The sequence below is a fragment of the Tamandua tetradactyla genome, chromosome 12 (genome assembly GCF_023851605.1).
Source record: "Tamandua tetradactyla isolate mTamTet1 chromosome 12, mTamTet1.pri, whole genome shotgun sequence".
In the NCBI taxonomy this organism is placed as follows: domain Eukaryota; kingdom Metazoa; phylum Chordata; class Mammalia; order Pilosa; family Myrmecophagidae; genus Tamandua; species Tamandua tetradactyla.
The window spans coordinates 248,008-269,469 of record NC_135338.1 but is presented as its reverse complement, the minus strand read 5'-3'; the positions used below and the strand labels follow the sequence as shown (position 1 = coordinate 269,469).

At 39.6% G+C, this 21,462-nt stretch overlaps 1 protein-coding gene and 2 pseudogenes across 1 annotated transcript in view; 2 read left to right on the top strand and 1 right to left on the bottom strand.

The window, feature by feature from the left end:
- Window positions 1-20,973, bottom strand: part of ESR2 (estrogen receptor 2) — a 76,352-nt gene extending 55,379 nt beyond the window's left edge. Inside the window, 4 exon segments of the mRNA XM_077122424.1 lie at window positions 2,377-2,543; window positions 4,975-5,430; window positions 5,909-6,046; window positions 20,875-20,973. Of these exon segments, the coding sequence (XP_076978539.1) occupies window positions 2,377-2,543; window positions 4,975-5,393 (586 nt within the window). The 5' untranslated portion in view covers window positions 5,394-5,430; window positions 5,909-6,046; window positions 20,875-20,973.
- On the top strand, window positions 7,894-8,548 carry LOC143652722 (NEDD4 family-interacting protein 2 pseudogene; annotated as a pseudogene).
- On the top strand, window positions 10,396-10,801 carry LOC143652721 (large ribosomal subunit protein uL14 pseudogene; annotated as a pseudogene).
- Window positions 20,974-21,462: the final 489 nt, after the last annotated feature.

The following is a 21,462-nucleotide window of genomic DNA, read 5'->3' as shown; positions in this document are numbered from 1 at the left end:
GTACCGATACAAAAGAGAATGAATGTAGAGAACGAACTTGACTCAAGAGGAGTGGCTGAGGAGCTTCATAACCTGCGCTCTGTAACCGGGTCCCCAGACTGACAGGGAGAGGAACTGCAACATTCATCACTCTGATGTGTGAAGCCAGCTCAGCCACTTTTTATGGAATGCAAAGCACTACAGAATTTCCTGTGCAGTTGCACAGTGCAGAGGATATAACATGAATAACACAGGGTCAAGAAGCTTACAAATCAAGTCAGCAAGACAAGTTTAAAGTTGTTCTAAAATCCAAAGAATGTTAAGTATGCTGAATTTCTCAAGTTAATTGAACCATCCGACAATTTTGGCTTTTCCAGACCTATTGGAGAAAATGTTAAAGAATTGAATGGCCATTTTCAGTTACTGCAATGCATTTGTGTTAGAGGGTGCCAAAAAAAAGAAGGGTCCAAAGAAAGAATCATTTAGGCATTAAATGATTTTCAGAGCAGTACCTCTTTCCTTTAGGCAGATTTAGAGTGCAACAATCCATTCCCCTTTTCCAACAGTTCCCTGGCTGATGCAGTAAGAAGGAATGACATGGGAATGCAGAAACTTTCGACTGTTATCAACTAGAGTCTTAGGGTTCAAAGATAATTCAGGCCAGGGACATTTTCCCAACAACAAACAGGAAATGTCTCTTTTTAAAACTGGGCTTAGTTTTATTTTCAAAGAGGTAAACACTGAAACCTCAGCATGATATGGAATTGTCATCATATCAAGAATTCACTTCTGAATTTCAGAAAATCTTAATTGTTCCTATATATAGGGGGGAATTGGACACAGTCTTATAATGCACTACTAGAATATTTAGAAATTTAAAAATTAAAATTTTTAAATATAAAAATTTAAAATTTTAAAATATTTTTTAAAATATAAAAAACCCTGTTTTATATTTTAAACATTTTAAAAACATTTCAAATATAAAAATATTTTAGCACTCGGTATGCTCAATATGGCATGAAAAGCTTTGTCTTAAAAGCAAAAATTAGTAAACAACACAGCTTATCCTTTGATCATGTGTTGATCATACGCTTTCTTTATCTGGGTTGTCTTTATTTCCATAAGATGAAAGGTAAGCTTGGAGATGACAGAGGGCCCTCAGCCCTGTGACGACCTTCTTAGAGGAGGGAGGTTTAAACCAAGCTTTAAATGAAATCAGGATTAGAACAGAAATGCAGGAAGAAAGAAAAGATGTTGCTGTCTAAAAAAGGACGAGTTCGAAAAAAAACCATCAAGAATACCTTGTGTTTGCACGATATTTATAACTGACCAAATATTTTCACACAACCAACCTCAAATCAGCTTTAGAACAACTCTGTGAGTTCCTCCATTTCAGGACAGGAGGTAAAAATCACAAAACCAGGAAGTGGAGATTCAGGACAAAAGGTAGTCACTGATTCAGGGGAACGTGAGGTCTACTCAGGAAGGCAACTGTCCACCAACACCCAGCTGGCTTCCATCAGTGTTGCTCTGCTTGAAGGAACATGCTCTCTTAATGGAGAGTTATCAAGGGCTGAGTTAACTTAGTACATTGCTATTTGTCATGCGCACACTATGAATTACTGTAAGATTGCTTTTCTTAACAGGTCAAAAACAAGGTACTGAATCCTTGTCAGAAAAGAGGAGGAGGCTCTAAGATGGGACCCAATGTTTCCTGGGTGAGGGGCTGCCAAGGGAGGGGGTTACGGGACAGAGGGGCAGAGGAGAGGGACTTCAGCCAATCAGAGCTGGCAAGGGAGAGAGAACAGCAAGGAGATACGCCTGGGGGATTGGCCTTGAATCCAGGTGTGCACAAGCTGATTAAAAAGGCAATTATACACATGCACTGATCCCAACAGGAATGTGGAGCGGGGTAGAGGAATAATCTAAACAAAGACCAGAAAACAAGGTGTAAGCACAGGCGCTTCTGGTTCAAGACAGGACAGCCCACTGGAGTGGAATTACTGATTTCTAACCATTACCATGAAATGCGTTTATTCTCTCTTCCTCGGGAGCCAGCCCATCATCGTGGCCGCGAAGCAGGCCAGACAGAAAACATAAGGCAGCAAGCACAAGCACAGGAAGAAACAATCGTTGCAACTCCTAATGACACATATTTTTTCCCCAGGAAGTATCATCACAAGGGGTATAAGTAGAAATCTTCTTTCTCCCCAGTATACCTGGTGGATGGGAGAGTGGGGGGCAGCACCTGTTTGAGTTGGGACTACAGTCTAGGGTCTGGGAGGTAAAACCTGCAATTAAAGATGAAGTCCTCTGCACCTGAAACAATCCACCCTGCCACCCACTCCACCCCCCAAACACACACCATTGAAAAAGCAGCTGACGATACTCTTGTACCTTGAATGCTTCTTTTAAAAAAGGCCTTACATCCTTCACACGACCAGACGCCGTAGTGATATCCTGATGCATAATCGCTGCAGACTGCGCAGAAGTGGGCGTCTCTCTTTGGGCTAATATCAGGGCTGGCACAGCTGCTTCCATCAACCTCCCTTTGCAGGGTCTGTCTGGTAGCAAAGAAAACATCCACTGTAAAAGCACACGAGGGGCTTCCCAGGAAAACAAAACAAAACATGAGTACTGCCTCAGCTCATCTTTTCGCCCTCCAGGATTCACGATGAACGTCTTCCAGGAGATCTCACAAAACTAAACCTTTGTTACTGTTGTCAGAGCTGTAAAGAGCAACACTGCTCGGAGAGACCAACCTTTTAAAACGTTTAGGTGCATTTATACCCATCCATGCAGAGATCTCCGATAACGATGGAAGCCAGTTGAAACAACCACGATGCACGTTTTTGAGTGTAAAATAAGCAAAAGGAGAAGGAAGTGATCCCACAGGTCTGGGCCACAGGCAGGGTGTATGATGGCTGTTAAAATCACAGGGACTGCTGGATCATTCTATTGATATTTCTTTTAGTCTCCAATGTCTTGGAGCAGCTAGAAGGAAAAACCTAAAACTGGGGACCTGTAACCCATATCAAACTCTGAAATCTGTTCCATAACTAATTGTTGTGATGTGCTTTGAAATTTATGGTACTTTTGTATATGTTATTTTTCACAATTAAAAATAATAATAATAAAGTCATATGGAAGTGCATCATGGAGGCTCTCCCTCAATACAAACCTAACCAGCCCATTGGATATTTGAAGTTCCCATTTAAATAGGGGATGCATTTATTTCATTCTATAATTTCAGATAAAGGTCTAGAAAGAAAATAGCCTTAAGAGGAGCAACCAATGAAGTTTAAATTGCATTGAGGTAAGTAACTGAGCAAATAAAATAACCAAGGGAGGAGAAGAGAGAAGAGAGGGGGAGAGTGAGCGGGCGAGTGTCTGAAGGAAGCTGATATTCAGTGCTGGGCAAAGGGGCTCTGCAGGGGAAGGGGGGTACAGCAAGGAGGGGCTGAGGGGCACCAAAACCACTCCCAGATAGTTCCTAAATTTGCTAGGCCGTGTTTCTTTTGGAAAGAAAATGGTAGAAGTATTATTGATTTATGTAATTATACTCTGGTCTAATTTGTCCAAATATTAGCAAAACTCTGATGAGAATTCATGTTCAGAAACAGAATATCTTCCTATTAAAGCTGAATGAAAAACACTATGCTTAAAAAGTTATCTACAATGTTTCTACTCTTTTTTAAACAAATTTTTAAAAATTATTTTAACCAATAATTAAATGTTAAATCCTTAAAAAAAAAAAGATTTTTTCAAGAAGAAAATGAAATTACTGTGTAACAGTGCTGTTGTGGATTGAACCATGTCCCCCACAAAGGCATGTTCGGAGCCCAGCCCTGGTCCTGAGGAGGTGAGGTGAAGGCATTTGTAAACAGGACCTAGAAGACGCTCTTAGTGAAGGCGTGCCCAAACTCAGTGACGTGGGCCTCGATCCAACACAGCTGAAGTCCTGACAAGCCAAGAGCTTAGACACAGAAGAGGAACAAGCCATGGGAAATAGAAGTGGGAAGCCAGCAGAACCCGGAAAGGAAAGGAGAAGACAACACCTCGTGCATTGCCATGTAATGGAAAAGCCAAGGAATCCAGAAGATGACCTACCCCGAGAGGAAGCAGGCATCCTAGCTCTGAAACTGGGAGCGAATACACTTCAGTCGCTAAGCCTACCCATCGTATGGTATTTGTTTTGGTAGCTTGGAAACTATGACAACTGCTTTCTCAAATTTTTATGACAACACTTTAAAGTAATGCATTTCAACATCCGATAAGTCAAAATTTAGTTCTTTGGTTGTTTTGGAAGTTAATGTCCTCCTCACTCTTACCCAACGTCACCCCCTCTCCACAGCCATAATTTTCATGAAAAATATTACAAATTAGATGAAGGTAATCCATCATGTTACTCTGAATTTAAGTAGTGTCAGTATTTTTTTCTGTCACTTTAGGGACGTTTCAACTGAAGTCTACATTTAACTAGTTTCCCATCTAGCTTTATAAAATGTTATCTTAGTTAATTGTTAAAAAGCCAGTATTTAAGCCAATTACTATCTCTCTTTTCAGGCTTCAAAGGTTTAGGATTTCATTTAAGTTGAAATACTGTACAATTATTTTTATCCCATAAATAATCTGTCATGAACATGAAATTGTGAAGAATAAGAAGAACCTAACCTAACGGTAAAGTAAAAAAGTTCATTTTTCAAAGAACCCAAAGAGAAAAGCTATTTAAACTTCAATCCTTATTGTCTAAGAACAGTAGTCATGATACTGAATTTTTCTCCCTATAACACCCATCCACAGACCCAACTTTTTAACGAGGCCTAGACTGCCAGAATAGTACATCATATGTTCTAGGTGTTTGAAGTAAACTCTATGACTAATAAATTAAACACAGACCTTGTATAAAGCACAAAGCATATCTTTCTTCTCCCTAAGTCAAAGTAACTTGAATAATGCCCATGAGTGAAAATGCAGAAGGAAGAGCGCATTTACCTGTTTACAGGCAAGGAGTGTTCTAGTGATTTTGCTTCACACCAAGGGCTCTTTTGAGGCTCTGCATGCAGAAGTGACGACTGGCGATGGAGAGCTAAAGGAGAGAGGTGTCCAGGAGATGGCCACAGCACACTAGGGCTTGTGGTCTGCCGACCAGTTCCTCCTTCTGAGTTGTTGGCACTGCAGGGAATGCTGTAATTCATCATGGCAGGGCTATAGAAGGTCATGGCCGGATATTCACGGCCGCTCTCCACATAGGACGAAGGTATATATATGGGGCCATGCTCCAGCGGTAGGACAGACTGACTGCAATTGTAGGATGCAGGAGAATTAAGGCTAGATGGTGAGTTTTTTATATCCATGTCTCGAATAGGTAACAGTAGAGAAAAGTCCTTTTGAGAAGAGGCACAAAGGGACATTATAATGTTTTCAAAGACTTAAAGGCAGGTATACTGGCTGGAAGGGAAAAAAAAATCACAAAGTTAGAGCTGCAGTCTTCAGTTAGGTTCAACTGTTAAAAGATTCCAAACATTTTTTATTTAAAAAAAAATGCACGCATATTTGTATGGTCTTAGAAATACATCCAGAAAGACATGCCTGAAAATATTAACCTCAGTGGGCTGGGAATGTGAGGCATGGAACCCCCCTTTTTTTATATTATTTAACTTTCTAAACTATAAGAATTGTTTTACCATGAGAATTTATTATGAAATAGCTTCTAAAATTAAAAACAAAAGTTTAAGTAAAAGTACCAACAATTTTTTTTCTGGGGCTAGATAAGTTTATTTGGAAATTCTTACAGAAAAATAAACAAGAATAACGAGGAAAATCCTAAAAGTGAAGGATCACTGAGGAGGGCTGCATTAACAGATATTCATACACACTATGAATTGTCAATAATTTTTTGAAATGGAATATTAGCACATTAACTGACCGATTTAACTTGCTCAGTTATCAGTTTATCACCTCTCAGCTTCGAATGCGATGCTGTGAAGATGGAATTTCTCTAAGGATTTCTTCTTCAAAGGGACTCCAATGGTAAACTTTCTCAGTAGAGGGCGCTGGAGGGACACTGCAGGAGGAAGAGGAGTCTCTTAATTTCTGGACCCCCAGGGGTTGGCAGTGTGGGGGAGACTCCAGTACAGCCAACCCCAGCCAAGGTTCCAGAACGCTGTCCCCCTGAGACCTTCCAGCCTCAGCCTGATGGAAGTTTTCCACAATCACCTGTCCAGCCTGCCCCCCGAAGAGTCTCACACTGAGAACTACTCCTTCTGCAACCCCTCTCCCTCCGTGTTCACCGCCTCTGAACCCCCACTGCACCGCATGATACTGGTTTCTGACTGCTTGCTCCCCTCCTGCACTCCGGAGGGGGCCCACTGCTTGCAGCAACTCCAACCAGCTCTGGTCTGGTTGAAACAGCAAACTTCTCTGCTACCTCAGAGCAGAACCCTTCCTTCTCCAACGGGTCTGTCCTTCCTTGGGGACTCTCCCTCTGCCCCAGGGTGTCATTCAGTGTTTCCTTATATCTTATAACATATACCATAGTCAACTGTTAGATTACGCTTCCCTTGTTTAACTCACTGCATTTCTGTCTCCTGCTATGGTAAAATAATAACAAAAAAGCTTTCGGAAATATGGGTTATGAAAAAAAGGTGTATCTCCAGTCACTGGGAAAACATTGACCAACAGGATAGCCACTGAAAAAAGAAAACTGGATTCATACTTCAAGTGGAATGCAAGTATAAACACCAAATTGTTCAGAGATCCAAATGTTGAAAGAGAGATGAGAGGATAAGGAGAGAGGAAGAGAGAGAGAGAGAGAAGAGAGAAAGAGGCTGCACAAATACTAGGAACAAACATAGGCACATTCCTTTATGGCCTTGGTATGGGAAAAACTTTCTTAACTATGACTCAAAATACAGAAGCAATAAAAAATTGACCAATAAATTGAGTACATAAAAGTAAATCTTTGGGCAGGCAATGGTGGCTCAGCAGGCAGAGTTCTCGCCTGCCCTGCTGGAGACCTGGGTTTGATTCCCAGTGCCTGCCCGTGCAAAAAAATAAAAAATCTTTGCATTTCACTGAAACATGATAACTGCAGCCAAAAGACTAACGACAACTTAGAAAAAAAAATGATTCTCAGCTTATTAGAAACAAGTGGCTAATCTTCTCTAGTTGATAGAGAGCAATTAAGATGAAAAATCTGTTAGAAAAATAAGCGAAGAACTTGAATACAGAAAAAGGAAGGCAAAGGGCTATTAAAAACATAAAAATGTAATCAACCTCACTCATTAGAGAGAGCCAAATTAAAACTACACTAAGGTGCATTTTCTCACCTATCATGTTGGGCAAAAATTCAAAAATTTGATAACACATACTTTTGGGGAGGCTATGGAAAAAGAGGGACTCTCCAACACTGCTGGTGGGAGGGTAAAGTGGTATAAACTCCATGGGTATTCAAAAGCAGATAGCAAATTCCATGTGCTTTTACACTTTGGACTATGAGTCCCTGATGATAATCAAAAATAGAGAAAAAGAAAAGGAATTATTTGCTACCTTACACATGACCACTGCGTCAGTTCCTCACTCTGAGAATCGGTAATTAAGGGTAAAGAATTAAGCCTGTATCCTGCATTTTTAAGAGGATCTGTAGTTTAGCTCAAGGTGAGGGATAGGGGAAATTCTTCTTTACCAAACGATGCCACCTAATACATTGTTCAGAAAAAAAAAAAAATATATATATATATATGCATACAGATATTGACAAAGTAAATAATCAAAATGTTATCAAGTACTGTATCTAGATGGCAGGTATATGGATATTCATTATACTAGTCTTTCACTTTTTCTAAAAGTATGAACATTTTCATATTAAGAAACTGTGGCAGCACTGGGAAGCCGGATCCCGAGTTGGGGAGGATGGGTCTTCACCAGTCGGGTACTGGCCACTACCAAGTGCTTCCCGATGGGGAGGATAATTCAGAATCATCTGCTATGGAGCAGCCATCAACCTCAAACCTAGCAGCACAGGGTGTTGGAAGTAGCTACAACCTCTGATGCAGACGTTTATGAGTTTTATCCTGTGCCACCCCCCTACAGTGTTGCTACCTCCCTTCCAACATGTGATGAGGCTGAGAAGGCCAAAGCTGCTGCAATGCAGTTACATCTGAAAGAATTCAGGAGGAACAGTACCCACCAAGAGATGACTTCAATTATGCAGACCAGCTTAGAGTGGGGAATGACGGCATATTCACGTTGGTGTTTTTCGTGGCATTTATTTTCAGCTGGCTTGGATTTATTTATCCTTCTGTACAGCCAATCCCATAGCTGGAAGGTATGGTGCTGTCTGTGGATTCGGCCTTCCATTGATTGAATGGATCCTTATCATCAGGTTTTCTGATTCTTTACTGGATATTTCAGTGGACAGCATTGGCTTTGGTGGATATTTCCTGTGCCCGGTCTTCTCCTTTTCTTCAGAGGATTTGTTAATCATCTCACAGTCAGAAGCATGTCTGAAAGCATGGCAGCTGCTCACAGAAGAAGATATTCCTTCTCATCATACAGACTGCACTGACCAGACATTCCTGTCCTTTACCAACGTGAAATTTTCGGATGCTCTGTAAGCCTACAATAGGATAGAAGACTACTAATAATAGAAGACAAACTAAGGAAAAAAGATGCGGCTTCATAATTGAATGGCAGGATGATTTATAATTAAAAGCCATTTCTGTTCAGTCTCTTAAATATTTCTATTTCATTTCTTTTGTGCATTTGCATATATGCCCATTTAAAAGATTTGTATATACTTGAAAGAAACCATAAAGTTGATTGCATAATGTCCAGTCTCATTTGGCTAATCAGTGTTTGATATAATTGAGAAATCTGAGTGATTACAGACTTCTAGCATGTGAGTGCCACTGACTTTTTTTTTTCCTTGCCTGGGCAGGCTCCAGGAAACCCACTGACTTTTTTTTTTTTTTTTTTTTTTTTAAGGAAAGACAGAGAGAAGGAAGGAAGGATAGAAGGAAGGAAGGAAGGAAGAAAGGGAAACATTTTTTAAACATTTTCTTGTTTTTATTGTATTCTGTTTCTCCGTTTTTGTTACATGGGCTGGGGCCGGGAATCGAACCGAGGTCCTCCGGCATAGCAGGCAAGCACTTTGCCCGCTGAGCCACCGCGGCCCGCCCCCCACTGACTTTTGACCTGACATTTAGTATAATAAAAACGAAATTATTACCATGTCAAATGCCTTAGTGTCTGGCTCTTAGACTCATGTAGTAACTGCACATAAAACATCTTTTGTTATATATGAAGTACAGATTATTAGAAAGGTTCTGTCAGATTTTTGACCATGTTATTTACATTAGTCAGTAAAACTCTTTCTGTAAATAACCATGCATAAATTACTTTCTGCATTGTTTTCTTAGAAATTGCGTCTAGATATCTTTTCCTTAATTTTAAATTAAATGAACTTAATATATATTTAGGAAATTTGGATGTTAAAGATATAGATTGTTTTAGGGCAAATTTTAAGAAAGTGTGAGTGTACTAAATATTCTATATAAGAAAATATTTTTTTAAAGGGATATACCGGTTTTAGGAACTCCAAATGAGGAACTTAGTTTTTAGCACTGCCCACTTTGTAGGAAATGATTGTATTAGATATATTTATTTCATTTAAGACCGTTTTGAAAATTAGTTTTCTGAATAAGTTATTCTCATTTGTATTTGTCTTTTATTTTTATTTTTGTATTTGTCTTTTAAAAAGCCAATAAAAGTATCTTTCAGTGTCACTGTAATATTTTTTTCCTTAAGTTTTTAAGTTGTTAGGCTTGCAAATTAAAACTTGTGTTGTTAATAGTTTCCTGATGTATGGTAGTATAATAACTTCTTAAAATCATATCCTGAATTGAGAGATGCAAACTATCCATTTTCAAGCTATGGAAATGTGTGTGCTTGTAGATGATATGGGTGGAGTGTATAAGTGTTTTGAGAGAGTGTATGTGTGTAGGAGGAGAAATTAAAAATAGACCACAGCATAAGCTACTACATTTTGCATCTTGCAGATCATTTTGTATCTCACCCATTTTTCTTTTCAGTTATTTTTTTGCTTTTGAATGCCAACATAAAAAATGATGGGAATTACATCTTTTAAACTGAAAAATCATTTACTGCAACTATACAGAACATATAAATTGGTTGCTTTTCATTATTAGATACTGACTACTAAAAAGTATATCCAACTATTCAGGGGCATTTTTCCATTGTGAAAAAAACAAAATTTATTATGCTTTGTAACCTTTTTTTGTATTTATCTGTATTTTCTATTTTTTTCACTCTTTGATAAATAAAACACGCAGTTTTGTTTTGCTAAAAAAGAAAGAATCTATGGTGCCTTTCTGTCCTTTTCCAACGTGCAAGATGTAGAAGCAAGGACACAGTGCATCCTCCAGTGCAAAATTCAGGGTTTCCCTGGGTCTCTCGCTAGGAGCCGTGATCAACTCTGCTGACAGCACAGGGAATCGAGGGGCGGCTGAATAGGGTTCCTGTTGCTATGTGGCCACAGGCAGGAAGGGCAAACCAGAACTCAGAGAGAAGGAACACCCGGCAGTGGTAATTTGACAAGAAGTCATACCAGAGAAAAGATGGCGTGTTCCTTTATTTTGAAGATAATGCTCGTGTCATAGTAAACAGTGAAGGAGAGATGAAAGCTTCTGCCTTCACAGGATCAGTTGCCAAGGAGTGTGCAGAGTTGTGGCCCAGGATTGCATCCAATGCGCGTAGCATTGTCTCATTTTCCCGTGTATTTGGAAAAAAAGGCCATTAAAGATTATTTGCTCCCCCCCCAAAAGAATCTATGTTACAAAATAACATGAGAGATCAAAAATGTAAATCTTTAAGAAAAAAATTAGAATAATTGGAATAATATAATCTGGAGAAGAGAATAATAATCACTAATAATGGAATTGATTGAGAGAGAACATTAAAGAAACTTGTCTTGAGACGCTCTCCATCTTTACTGTTTTCACTCCTTGGCTCTTTAGAGCTTCCAATTGTTTCCTCTTGACATTTTCATTTGAATGCTCACTCCATTTGTCTTCACATCACAATATAACTATGGCGGTTTTAAAACATGCCCACAAATTCTTCCATACTTCTTTCTTCAAAAGGTGGAGCCTAACCCTACTCCATCCCCTTTGAGTACAGGCTGGACTTAATGACTCTCTTCTTGTGTTTTCTTCGTTTTGTTTAAATGTAAGAAAACAAACAATTCACTTAGAGCCACCAACAATGGATATCTTAGCTTAACCAGAGGCATGTTTAAATAAAGCATCCATATAATCATCGTAAAGCCTGTGTTTGTGTAGTAAGTTTCATAAATCAATTGAAAATTAAGGCAACAAGGAAAAAATCTACAAATTCAGATAGCAAAGTTTTTAAATTCTAAGTATTAGACACTAACTTAGATACCCTTTGACCAGCTGTCAAAACTGTGAATGTTCTCAAAATATCAAGTAGAAAGTTCTTACAAATGTCTGCATTGTTATAGTAGTGACCTATGTTACTAAATATTTTCCTGATTTCAGAAAAATGTGAATATACAAATATTTTTAACAATTAACACATGGAAATCTTAACCACCTAAAACGGATATCTTAGTTAGCTTATCCATAAGCAAATTAAAAAAAAAAATCTAACTAATCATCATAAAGCCTGTTTGCACAGTATGTTTCACAAATCAATTTAAATTTAAATCAAGGAAGGAAAAAAATCTATAAACACAGATGGCAGAATTACTTGAATTCTAAATATTGCACAGTCCCTTAAATACCATTTGATTAACTATCAAAACTATGTGCGTTCTCACAATATCAAGTAAAAAGTTACTACAAATATCAACTTTGTTATAGTAGTGAGCCATGTTACTAAATGTTTTCAAACTTTTTATTTCAGGAATTTATTTTATCTAATATTACTATAACTGCCTATAATTTTTAAACCACTTTTTTAGTTGTAAAATAGAAAAGAAAGGAAAAAAAGCAGTAATTTTCAAAGCACACCCCAATAAGCAGCTACAGAACAGTTCCAGAGTCTGTCGTGGACCACCATGCCCTCCTCCCACATTTTCCCTCCTAGCTGCTCCAAAACACTGGCAGCTTTATCAGTCATAATAACAGAATCATACAGTATCTATCCTTTTGTGTCTGACTTCTGTCACTCAGCATTATGTCCTCAAGGTTCATCCATGTTGATGAACTCTCCTAATGTTGCACGACTCTCTCCTAGTGAATAAATTAAGGCAGAGGTGAAGGAGTGTGACGTCTAAGAGCAGATCAAAAGGAGCAGACCCTGCGGCCTCCTCCCAGCTCTTACTCTTGGATTGCTGGCTCTAGGGGAAGCTATCTGCTGTGCTGTGAGGACACTCGAGTAGCCCTGTGGAGAGGTACCGAAGAACCCAGGCCTTCTGTCAATGGCCAGCAAAGAACTGTGGTCTCCAGCCACTAGCTACGTAGTGAGACATCTTGGAAGAAGCTCAGATGACTGCAGCCCAACATCTTTACCTCGTGAGAGAATCTAATCAGAACCACTCGGCCAAGCTGCTCCTCGGTTCCTGTCCCTCATAAACATAATGAAATAATAAAGTCTGCCGTTTACCCTGCTAAATTTTAAGGTAATTTGTTTCACAGCAATAAGTAACATACAATAACCAAGGTGTGATTCAGCATTTACCTCCCCAAAATGACCCATTATTTTCATACTTGTGCTAACAACAAAGCCCCCTTACCATTATCTTTAACTTCTCCCCTTAATCAAGACGCACTGCTTTTTCCTCACAGTGCCTTTCTCAGGTTCTGTCTTGGCCACCATCTGAGGCAAATGCCCACTACTTCTTGGCTGTGCATCTCTACGTGAGCTCCGTATTGCTTCTTCTCTCCAGTTCCTTATAGCCGCCAGGTTAACATTTTAAAAAGTCCCATCAACCTCTGCAGTAAGAAACTCTTCTAGCATTCAAGGTGCTCCATTACGTTGTCCCAACCAATCATTGCACTCTAATCTGCTATTTTCCTACAAAAAACCATGTCCGTAAGAACTGTGAAAAATGCAATGCAAATGGCATTTTAAACTTTAGCATTTATCTACTTATAGTATCGTAATAATCACTTACATACAAATGTAATCCTCCTTATTATATTATAACTACTTGGACTCCTTCATGGAATGGTACAAGTGAGGTGGAATAGCAAGAAGTAAGAAAACTAGGTGTTGTCCTCATTGGAGGCACAAACTGTTTCTTATTCACCTTCTCGTACAATTCAATAAATATTTGTTGTAAGGAAGGAATATGAAGAAATGCACTTAAAATAAGACTTCAGCATGTCAGGAGTATTTTTTTTGTATGCTGTATGATAGGCTCACATTTCATTCTTTTTCCATGTGAGTATTCCAATATTGCAGCACTATTTGTTGAATTTTTGTTTCTTTGGTTGGTTTTTGTTTGTTTTGCTTGTTTGTTTTTGGGGAGGTGGATGGACAAGAGTATTAATTTTTTAAAAATGGAAGCATTTCAGTAGGCACGACTCTGTGCTAAAGAGAGGGGTTTAATGGCATCCCAAGACCCACACGAGGGATCTAATGTGCCTGCTGAAGGAAGGAGGACAGATCCCATGAAATGGTAAAGAACGAATAAGAAGGTGGCACCACCTCTAACCAACATCGTACTATGAGGATAAACAACTTTTCCAAAAAATCTGACAATGAAGAAGAAAGAGAATAGTAGTTAGAGAAGAACATTGGCTCAAAGAAGGTGTTTTAGAAGAGATGCTGAAGAACATTTATATACGAAGGAAACGAGCTGGGTTAGGGAAGTTGTTGGATACAGGAGAGACCACAGGCTTGGTAACATGGTCACTTGCAGCCTTGAGGATGGCGGCTCCAGGACAGACAGGCAGTATTCTTGAGAGGCATTTATTCCTCGACCTTCCCTGAAATGCCTGTCTTATTTCAGTCCATCTACACAGACACTGGCTACGTTTCGAATATTGTACCTAGGCGATCATGTCCTAGTGCACTGCCTTTGCTGTGTGATCTTAGCCTATCTTGTGCAGGGAAATGTTTAATCAAAAGACAGTTTTAGAACTTTAACAGCACGATTTAAATAACATGCATTATAACAACTGAGAACAAAATACTTAGGGTACCATGTACCCTATATTTATGAATAGTAAAATGTAGTCTGGAGGCAATAATTAAATTTTACATTCTTTCAACTTGTAAAAAAAAAAGAAGTGTAAGAAAATAAGATGGCCTGTCAAATTTAATACATAAAAAGCTTATCTAACAGCATGCATTTTACGCCAATTTCTCATACAGAGAACTGGCCAGTATAAATTCACATTGAAAAGAGGACACAATCAATACTCTCGATCATCAAGTGAAGATTAAATATCTTCAGGAAATTATGAGGCAGGAAAGCAGTGAATTTTAGAATAAGAATTCAGACAAGAGACTTCAAGTCAATCTTCAGTAAGTGAAAAAAAATCAATTAAAAAATGGTTTAGACAAAAGTTTTAATTTTAGTCAATCAAGATTTTACTGACTTTTACGCTGTCTCAACATTACTTTGCCAGAAGAAATATATTCAACATGATAGCATAAGTAGTTCGGCAAAGCCAAACACAACAATTTTCAAAAACCCACTGTTATCTTTTCCTTTTATGAGGGCTCTTAAAAACATAAAGCTTCTACTGACACAAAGATGAAGAGTCACACAGAAATTCATGAAGTTGAAATAACATTTCCCATTTTCCCAATTGGAAAGTGAACACCAAATCTAAAAGGAATATGACCTCTCTCTGAGTGGGCACAGAATCAATGCAATCACTCATTTTCACCTATCACTGAAATATTCTTTTTTCGCCCAGCAACACCAAAATGACCTGTCAAATTCACACCAGCAAACAGTGAATGCCAGGATTCATCCAAGCAATAAATGAATCAGGTGGCACGGTGACTTTGCATAGAAAATCAGAGTTCGCATGTATAGACCAATTAAATGCTCTAGAATGTCCACAGTACAATGATAACTAACGTCAGAAAACTGATCTCTGGGCAGTGACTAAAAGGATATGTTGCCTTTCGGTCAGATATCTTTCAGATGTATCTAGATTCCTGTGACAAATATTTATCAGCGGTATCTTAGATAATGAGTGGCTTAGTCAATGCAAAGGGATTTTTTTGTTTTTTTTTCCTGAAACAAAGCCTCAACTAGAAGGAATGAACTTGAATCACCTTAGGAGTCCTGGGAGATAGTGAACAGGTAGCAAAAGAAAAGCCTTCTCCACTGGAGGTCTATAAAAGTCAATAAACAAATCTGTTTGGTTCTACTTTGAGTAGTGCTGCTCTGTAACAGAGATGTAAATGGGTTGAAGGAAAGACTCCCCAAAAGATCAAATTCCTTCCACAGTACATGGCAGCATTTTCCCTAGGACTTTTCTTTTAGCGTTCAAGCATTGCTCCAGGGACGACAGCATCTAGTACAACAGGGAAAATAATGTCTAAAGAGGTTAATTGTTGGGCCTGGTAGGGTGGCATTTCCTGTGGCCAAGAAAAGAGGATGTGTCTGGATATCCTAATTTTAATAATTGATCACTTCCCTGCATGTCAGTTTTCTTTAATTAGTCACCACTAATTAAAGAAATAGCTGGTCCGTATCCTTCATCATGACTAAATGGCCTTGTCTTTTGCCCCAAAGATTTCTCTCTTGTACCCTCGACCTTAGAACCACAAACTTGTGTTTGGCCCTCTCAGGTCACACGTCTGTGCTTTTTGTACACATGGAATTATATATGGTGTTCTAACATACTGGCTGGAAACACATTATGGCTGTTAAACAGAAAAAAAAAGTTATTAAAAACATCTAGACTTTGACAGTGATTTTCTTTGGAGAAGATAAACGGTAGCACTAAAAATGACAGATACTCCAAAAAGAATAGAGGGATTTTATCAAAGTATTTATGAAATCTCGTTAAAGAATAAGAAGAGCCTGCCTTTATAAATATTTTGGCCCAGCAGGCAGAGCAGAGCACTGGTGCTAGTCCTAGCTCTGCCTTAATGCCAGGTGGTCGTGCACAGATCACACAAGCTCCCTTAGATTCCACATCTTCGGTAGAAACGGACTACACCTCTCTCCCATTGCTTTGAGGATCAGATGAAATGATGCATGTGGAAGTGTTCTGGAAGCTATTATTACATATTCAAAAGGATCTACTGGCATGCCACCGGATAAGTGTTGGGCAGAATTTCCAGACAATTTAAGTTAAAATGCTTTTAGGGCTTCTCCGAAGATTTTTGCCTCCGAATTTTATTTTCTTAACTTCTGCTAGAGGAACCATTACCACTGGTCCGAACAGATGGCCAGAAAACTTAGCGGGACGGATGACAGCCTGTCAATCATCGTGTGGAACATAAAACACCAAATCCTCCTCCGAATCCTACTGCATTCTCAAGTCTGCAGACACGGAGGGCTTGGATAGCTCATGCCCAGTCTTCTCCCACCTACCCATAACACTTCCCCAAGCATTCAGCTCAAACACTGAGATTGGTGTGCCCCACTGAAAGAAAACCTGTCATATGTCCACACCCACAATGCAGAAACTAAAAGGGATTTCATGGAAAAGGTAAAAAATATTTTTTAAAGCATCAAGCATCCCTGATGGTTGTTATTTGTCTTCAAATTTATCTTTTGCAAAGCAAAATATTAAGGCTTTCAGACAATTTAATACTATTTAAGACCAAATAAAAACTGCTCCGAAATCACAAGAGAAGCAATCATTAGTGATTGCTTTTAAAATATGTACATGGATCCTCCAAAATGAGAAAAGCCTAGATTCTAGACTGTTACTTCCCCTAGGGGCCCACTGGAGTGTATTAAGTGGGATAGGAAATGGACTTCTGAGGACGTGAATAGGGTAGGAGGAAGTCCCAGCAATAAGATTAGCACACCCTAAAGCAGGGTGTGGAGAGGTTTGTGCCTTCTCTCCCACAAGCAAGTCCCTGTTCTTTCCCAATACCGACAGCAATCGTAGGGGAGGCTCTACACTTGGAAAACTCGACCAAATTCAAATTTTCATTTGAGTTAGAGAAGTGGAGAGTTCTGGGTGAAGAGATTCAAAGGGACGCGACCAACCAAGGGCCTAGACGCAATCCACTCAACTCTTCCAGCCCCGAACTTAACAGTGGAACACCGAACACTTACAATGAATGCTGCAGTAGGACTCTTCGAGGAAACATATGCAGGCTCTGTAATCTATCTTTCCAAGTGACCCCCACTCTCCTGCCTTCTCAAGTCCACCCACACAAAGATTTCAGGCTTAAAAGCCCTTAATTTGCAAGAGCTGTAGCAGTTCCAGCTATCCAATTTGCAGGTACCTATAGGATTGCCACTTTGCATATCCTAGTTACTGCTTCTGTAGTTCTTCAAGAAGCAAGTTGTAGATGTAAAATACTAGCTTTTGCTTTCATAGCACAAAGGAAAAAGGAAAAAAAGAAAAGACATCAATCGGGAACATCTTTATTAGCAGTGCCTAGCAATTACAGGCCCCTACTTGAGTGTTTACTGAATTGAACAATACAGCAAACAGTAAAGAATGTTAGTTTACAAAAGATTTTGCACCCATGTCCTGCAGCATAATCTGAATTTGAACACACCGGCACAGAAATGAAAAAGCCCTGATACCTACACCTAAACTGGGCACAGTCTTTAGTCCCCGTCAAAGTTATAACTTAAGCAGTCACAATCACTCTTTATGTAAATGTCTCCAAGTTGTCGTTTTCAGTCTCTCTTCTGCTTCTCACTATTTGACAATGTGCCATTTCAGGCAGCTTTTTAAATCCCAAACAAACTAGAAGTATGTTTTAAATGCTAAGATTATAAAGCAACAATATGTTCTATTAATATTATATAAGTAAAAAATATTTTTAAAATGGCCTTGTATTTCAGTTTGGGATAGCTAATAATGCACACCCTTATCAAATGCTTAAACCACAGTGGACTGCAAATTTACTACAAATTAAATCTATGAATTTTTTTTTAATCATCAGTAATTGTTTATATAAAATTTTTGCCTTTATGCTTTCCTGTACAAACAATGAAAATATGTGGAGACTCCCATTTATTTATTTAAGATCAATATGAATTTAACACAGAATCCAAGTTTTTGGTTTCTCATTTGCAAAACAGCTTTGTCTTCTCAGTTTTTTTTCCAAAGTAGGTAGGACTAAAGCAAAAATACCACAACCCCACCTCAGCCCCATACAAAGAGGAGATAAGTTTCATTTTTGATAAAAGAGAAGGAAGACAAGTGTTGCTCAGTTAAAAACATGCCGAAGGGCAAAACTGTAAAACGTGAGTACAGATCAGTGATTTGTAGGGCTTGGGGATGTACAGAGCCTGCAGAGAAGCCGGAGCCACCCTTCAGGGGCCAAGAGAACTGTTGTGTCTTGTTAGTGGTCGTGATCTGACCACGTGTGTGTCGGAATTAGACTGGCACACTGAAAGAGGCTGAATTTTACTATGTGTAAATTATACTGCAATAAGCCTGACTTTAAAAAAAACGCTATTTTCTTTAAAGCAATGAGCTAGGCAGCAAATTGTCAAGTCCAACATTTAGGCATGCAGCTCTCAAGGATCCTAGTTTTCTGACAAGTCTCCATAACTTTTTTTTTAATTTATTTTATTTATTAAACATACCAACATACAAACACAAACATTCTTACCATATGATCACTCATTCTACATATATAATCAGTAATTCACAATATCATCACATAGTTGCATATTCATCATCATGATCATTTCTTAGAACATTTGCATCAATTCAGAAAAAGAAATAAGAAGACAACAGAAAAAAATCCATGCATACCATACCCCTTACTTTTTCTGAAATGATTCTGTGAAACCACACTACTGAAGATGTGTGGGGAAAGAAAATGCAGATAACCTGAACTTAATTAATCATGACAACTGATCTGGACCCTTCAAAGATGCCAAGATATAAAAGACAAAAGAGGTGAAGGATTGTTCTTAATTAAAGGAAACTAAGACCTGACCACTAAACACCTGACAACTAAGCGAGATCTTAGTGACAAGAAGGGCAATCTTGACATGGACGGTGGAAGAAGGAAGAAAACAGCTCTAAGAGACAGTATTGGCAGAGCAAGGAAATTTTGAATATGGGCTGTATGTTATTGTATCAATGTCATATCCATTGAGAACTATCATTAAATTCCCTTAGGGCATTTTTTAAAAACTAACAGAAAAAAAATAAATGAATAAAATAAAATTTAAAAATTATCAGTAAGTGGAAAAATAACTTATCAGTTATTCAAGTCCAGCCTTCAGTATTTTATATAATTATTTTATTATATACATTTATACATTTTATATAAAATGACTTAAAACTCAACTAAAATAACCCCAAGATGTATTTCTGAATCATTACCTTTATTCAAAATTAGTTTTATTCTTAAAAATGGACATACTAATATCTATTAAATATAATCATATTTTAAGGGCTGAGTTTACTACTAAATTTTATCTTTCTCGTATCATAAATGAATTTTGAGAAATGTAAAATCTGATTAGATTCATTCGAGACTCTCAGAACCACTGTGAAATGTGTCCTAAATGTAGTATTAATTGATTTCAGAGACTTATATGTAAGGCTTAGGTGTTATAGGAGACTGGCTGAAGAATTTTCTAATAATTCAACTGAAAAATACTTAAAAGTAAAATGAAATCCTAAGCTTATGCTTTAACACCTATTGATAAACAGATCTCTACATTTTCCTTCTTCTAGTCAGTATGTAGGAACAGATTTTCTTCAGAAAGAAAAGAGGAGTCAAAGAACAAGTTTGTCACGTTCTTTGCATGGTCACAGTACATTTACTTTTTTACAATATTCACAGTGCAAACTTTTTCTGTCATAGGTACACGTTCTAAAAATACAAGCATCCTTCTCCACACATATAAGAAAAAAAGCCATTGTGAGTTTAAAAACTTATAACAAAGTTTAACTCACAATTTTATTAGAAATTTTTCCCTTTAAGTACCAGACCTGTAACAACAAAAAAGGGCAAAACCTTTCTTCAAATATTGTGTACCACACCCTACAGCACAAAACTGTTCTTTTTAAAACTCTAGGAATAGTACACTAGCAAAATCGAGTTAACTTTATTTTCCTAAGTAGAAATGCACATTTTTGCTTTTCACAACAGTAATATTCACTTGACTGAATTTTGTTTCCAGTATGAATCACGGGCCTAGGATAATACAAGGAGTTACGATTGCCGCAGCTGGATTCCTCTTCAGCGAATCAAACAGACCAGAGCATAATCTTGCTCAACTCACCTAGGAAAGAAGTAAATCTGCTTTCTGGGAGACTAACGGAAGGCCAATGAAAACATTTTTAAAAACCGGTCATCCGCCTAATAAGTGGTCCATCTTTCCAGGTCCACAAAACTCAAGCTTGAAGCTCTGTGTTCAGCTTTCCCGCCGTCCTCATTCCGCCCACTGTCCGGAAACACACCGAAAGCCCAGACGCATTGTTTTTCCTCTAAAAAGATACTTACGTGAGCACAACCCACCTGCAGCTCTCACGCGCAAACTAATTCAGCAAGTCAGCTTGCCGGAGCCTGGAATGAGCACCTTCTGCCAAGGGCGTGACACTCCTGCTTCCAGCAGGTCCCGAGACGGCGGGCTTCCCACCGCTCCCGCCCGCAGCCCGCGGTCTTTCCCCGCTCGCAGCCCGCGGTCTTTCCCCGTCCAGCATCGCGGGCTGCCCGCCGCAGGGTTCCCAACCGGTCAGGACCCGCCACGCCCTGAGCGGAGGGACCACCTACCCTGCAGGCGGAGCCGCTCTTCCTCTCTCTGAAATGCCGACCCGCGGTTTTCCCGGAGGACGTCTGTTCCCCGGTGGAAGGTGACCCGGCCTAGCTGAGCCCGGCCCGGGAAGGCCAGCCCCGACCTGCGGCCCCGCGAGTCCCGGCCCCGGCTCGCCGCCTCCGCTCCGCCGCGCAAGTTGCAGGAGGCGGCTGCTGCAGCCCCCCGCCTTGCGGTGGCCCCCCGGCGGGGGCGGGGCGCGTGTCTGCGGGGGTCAAAAAGTGCGGCAGCCGGAGAGACTGCCAAGACCACAAACGACTCAGCGACGAGCATCTTCTTCCTTTTAATGGCCGGAGGAGGGGAGTGGGGCGAAAGGATGGCTCCGTGAGTCCACGTGACCGCAGAGCCGAGCGCCAGGTGAGCTCAGGGGGGCCCCGGGGCCCTCCTCCCTCACGATCCAAGGTCAGGCGGGCGAAGGGGGAAGCCCCAGGATAGGAGGGCTCGCGCCCCCAGCCGCCTGGCGGTCCCCTCGTAAAGCCCCCAGGCGCGGCCCCGTCCCCGGCGTCTCGGATTTAGGAGACTGGGGTGGGGCCCGAGAATGTGCATTT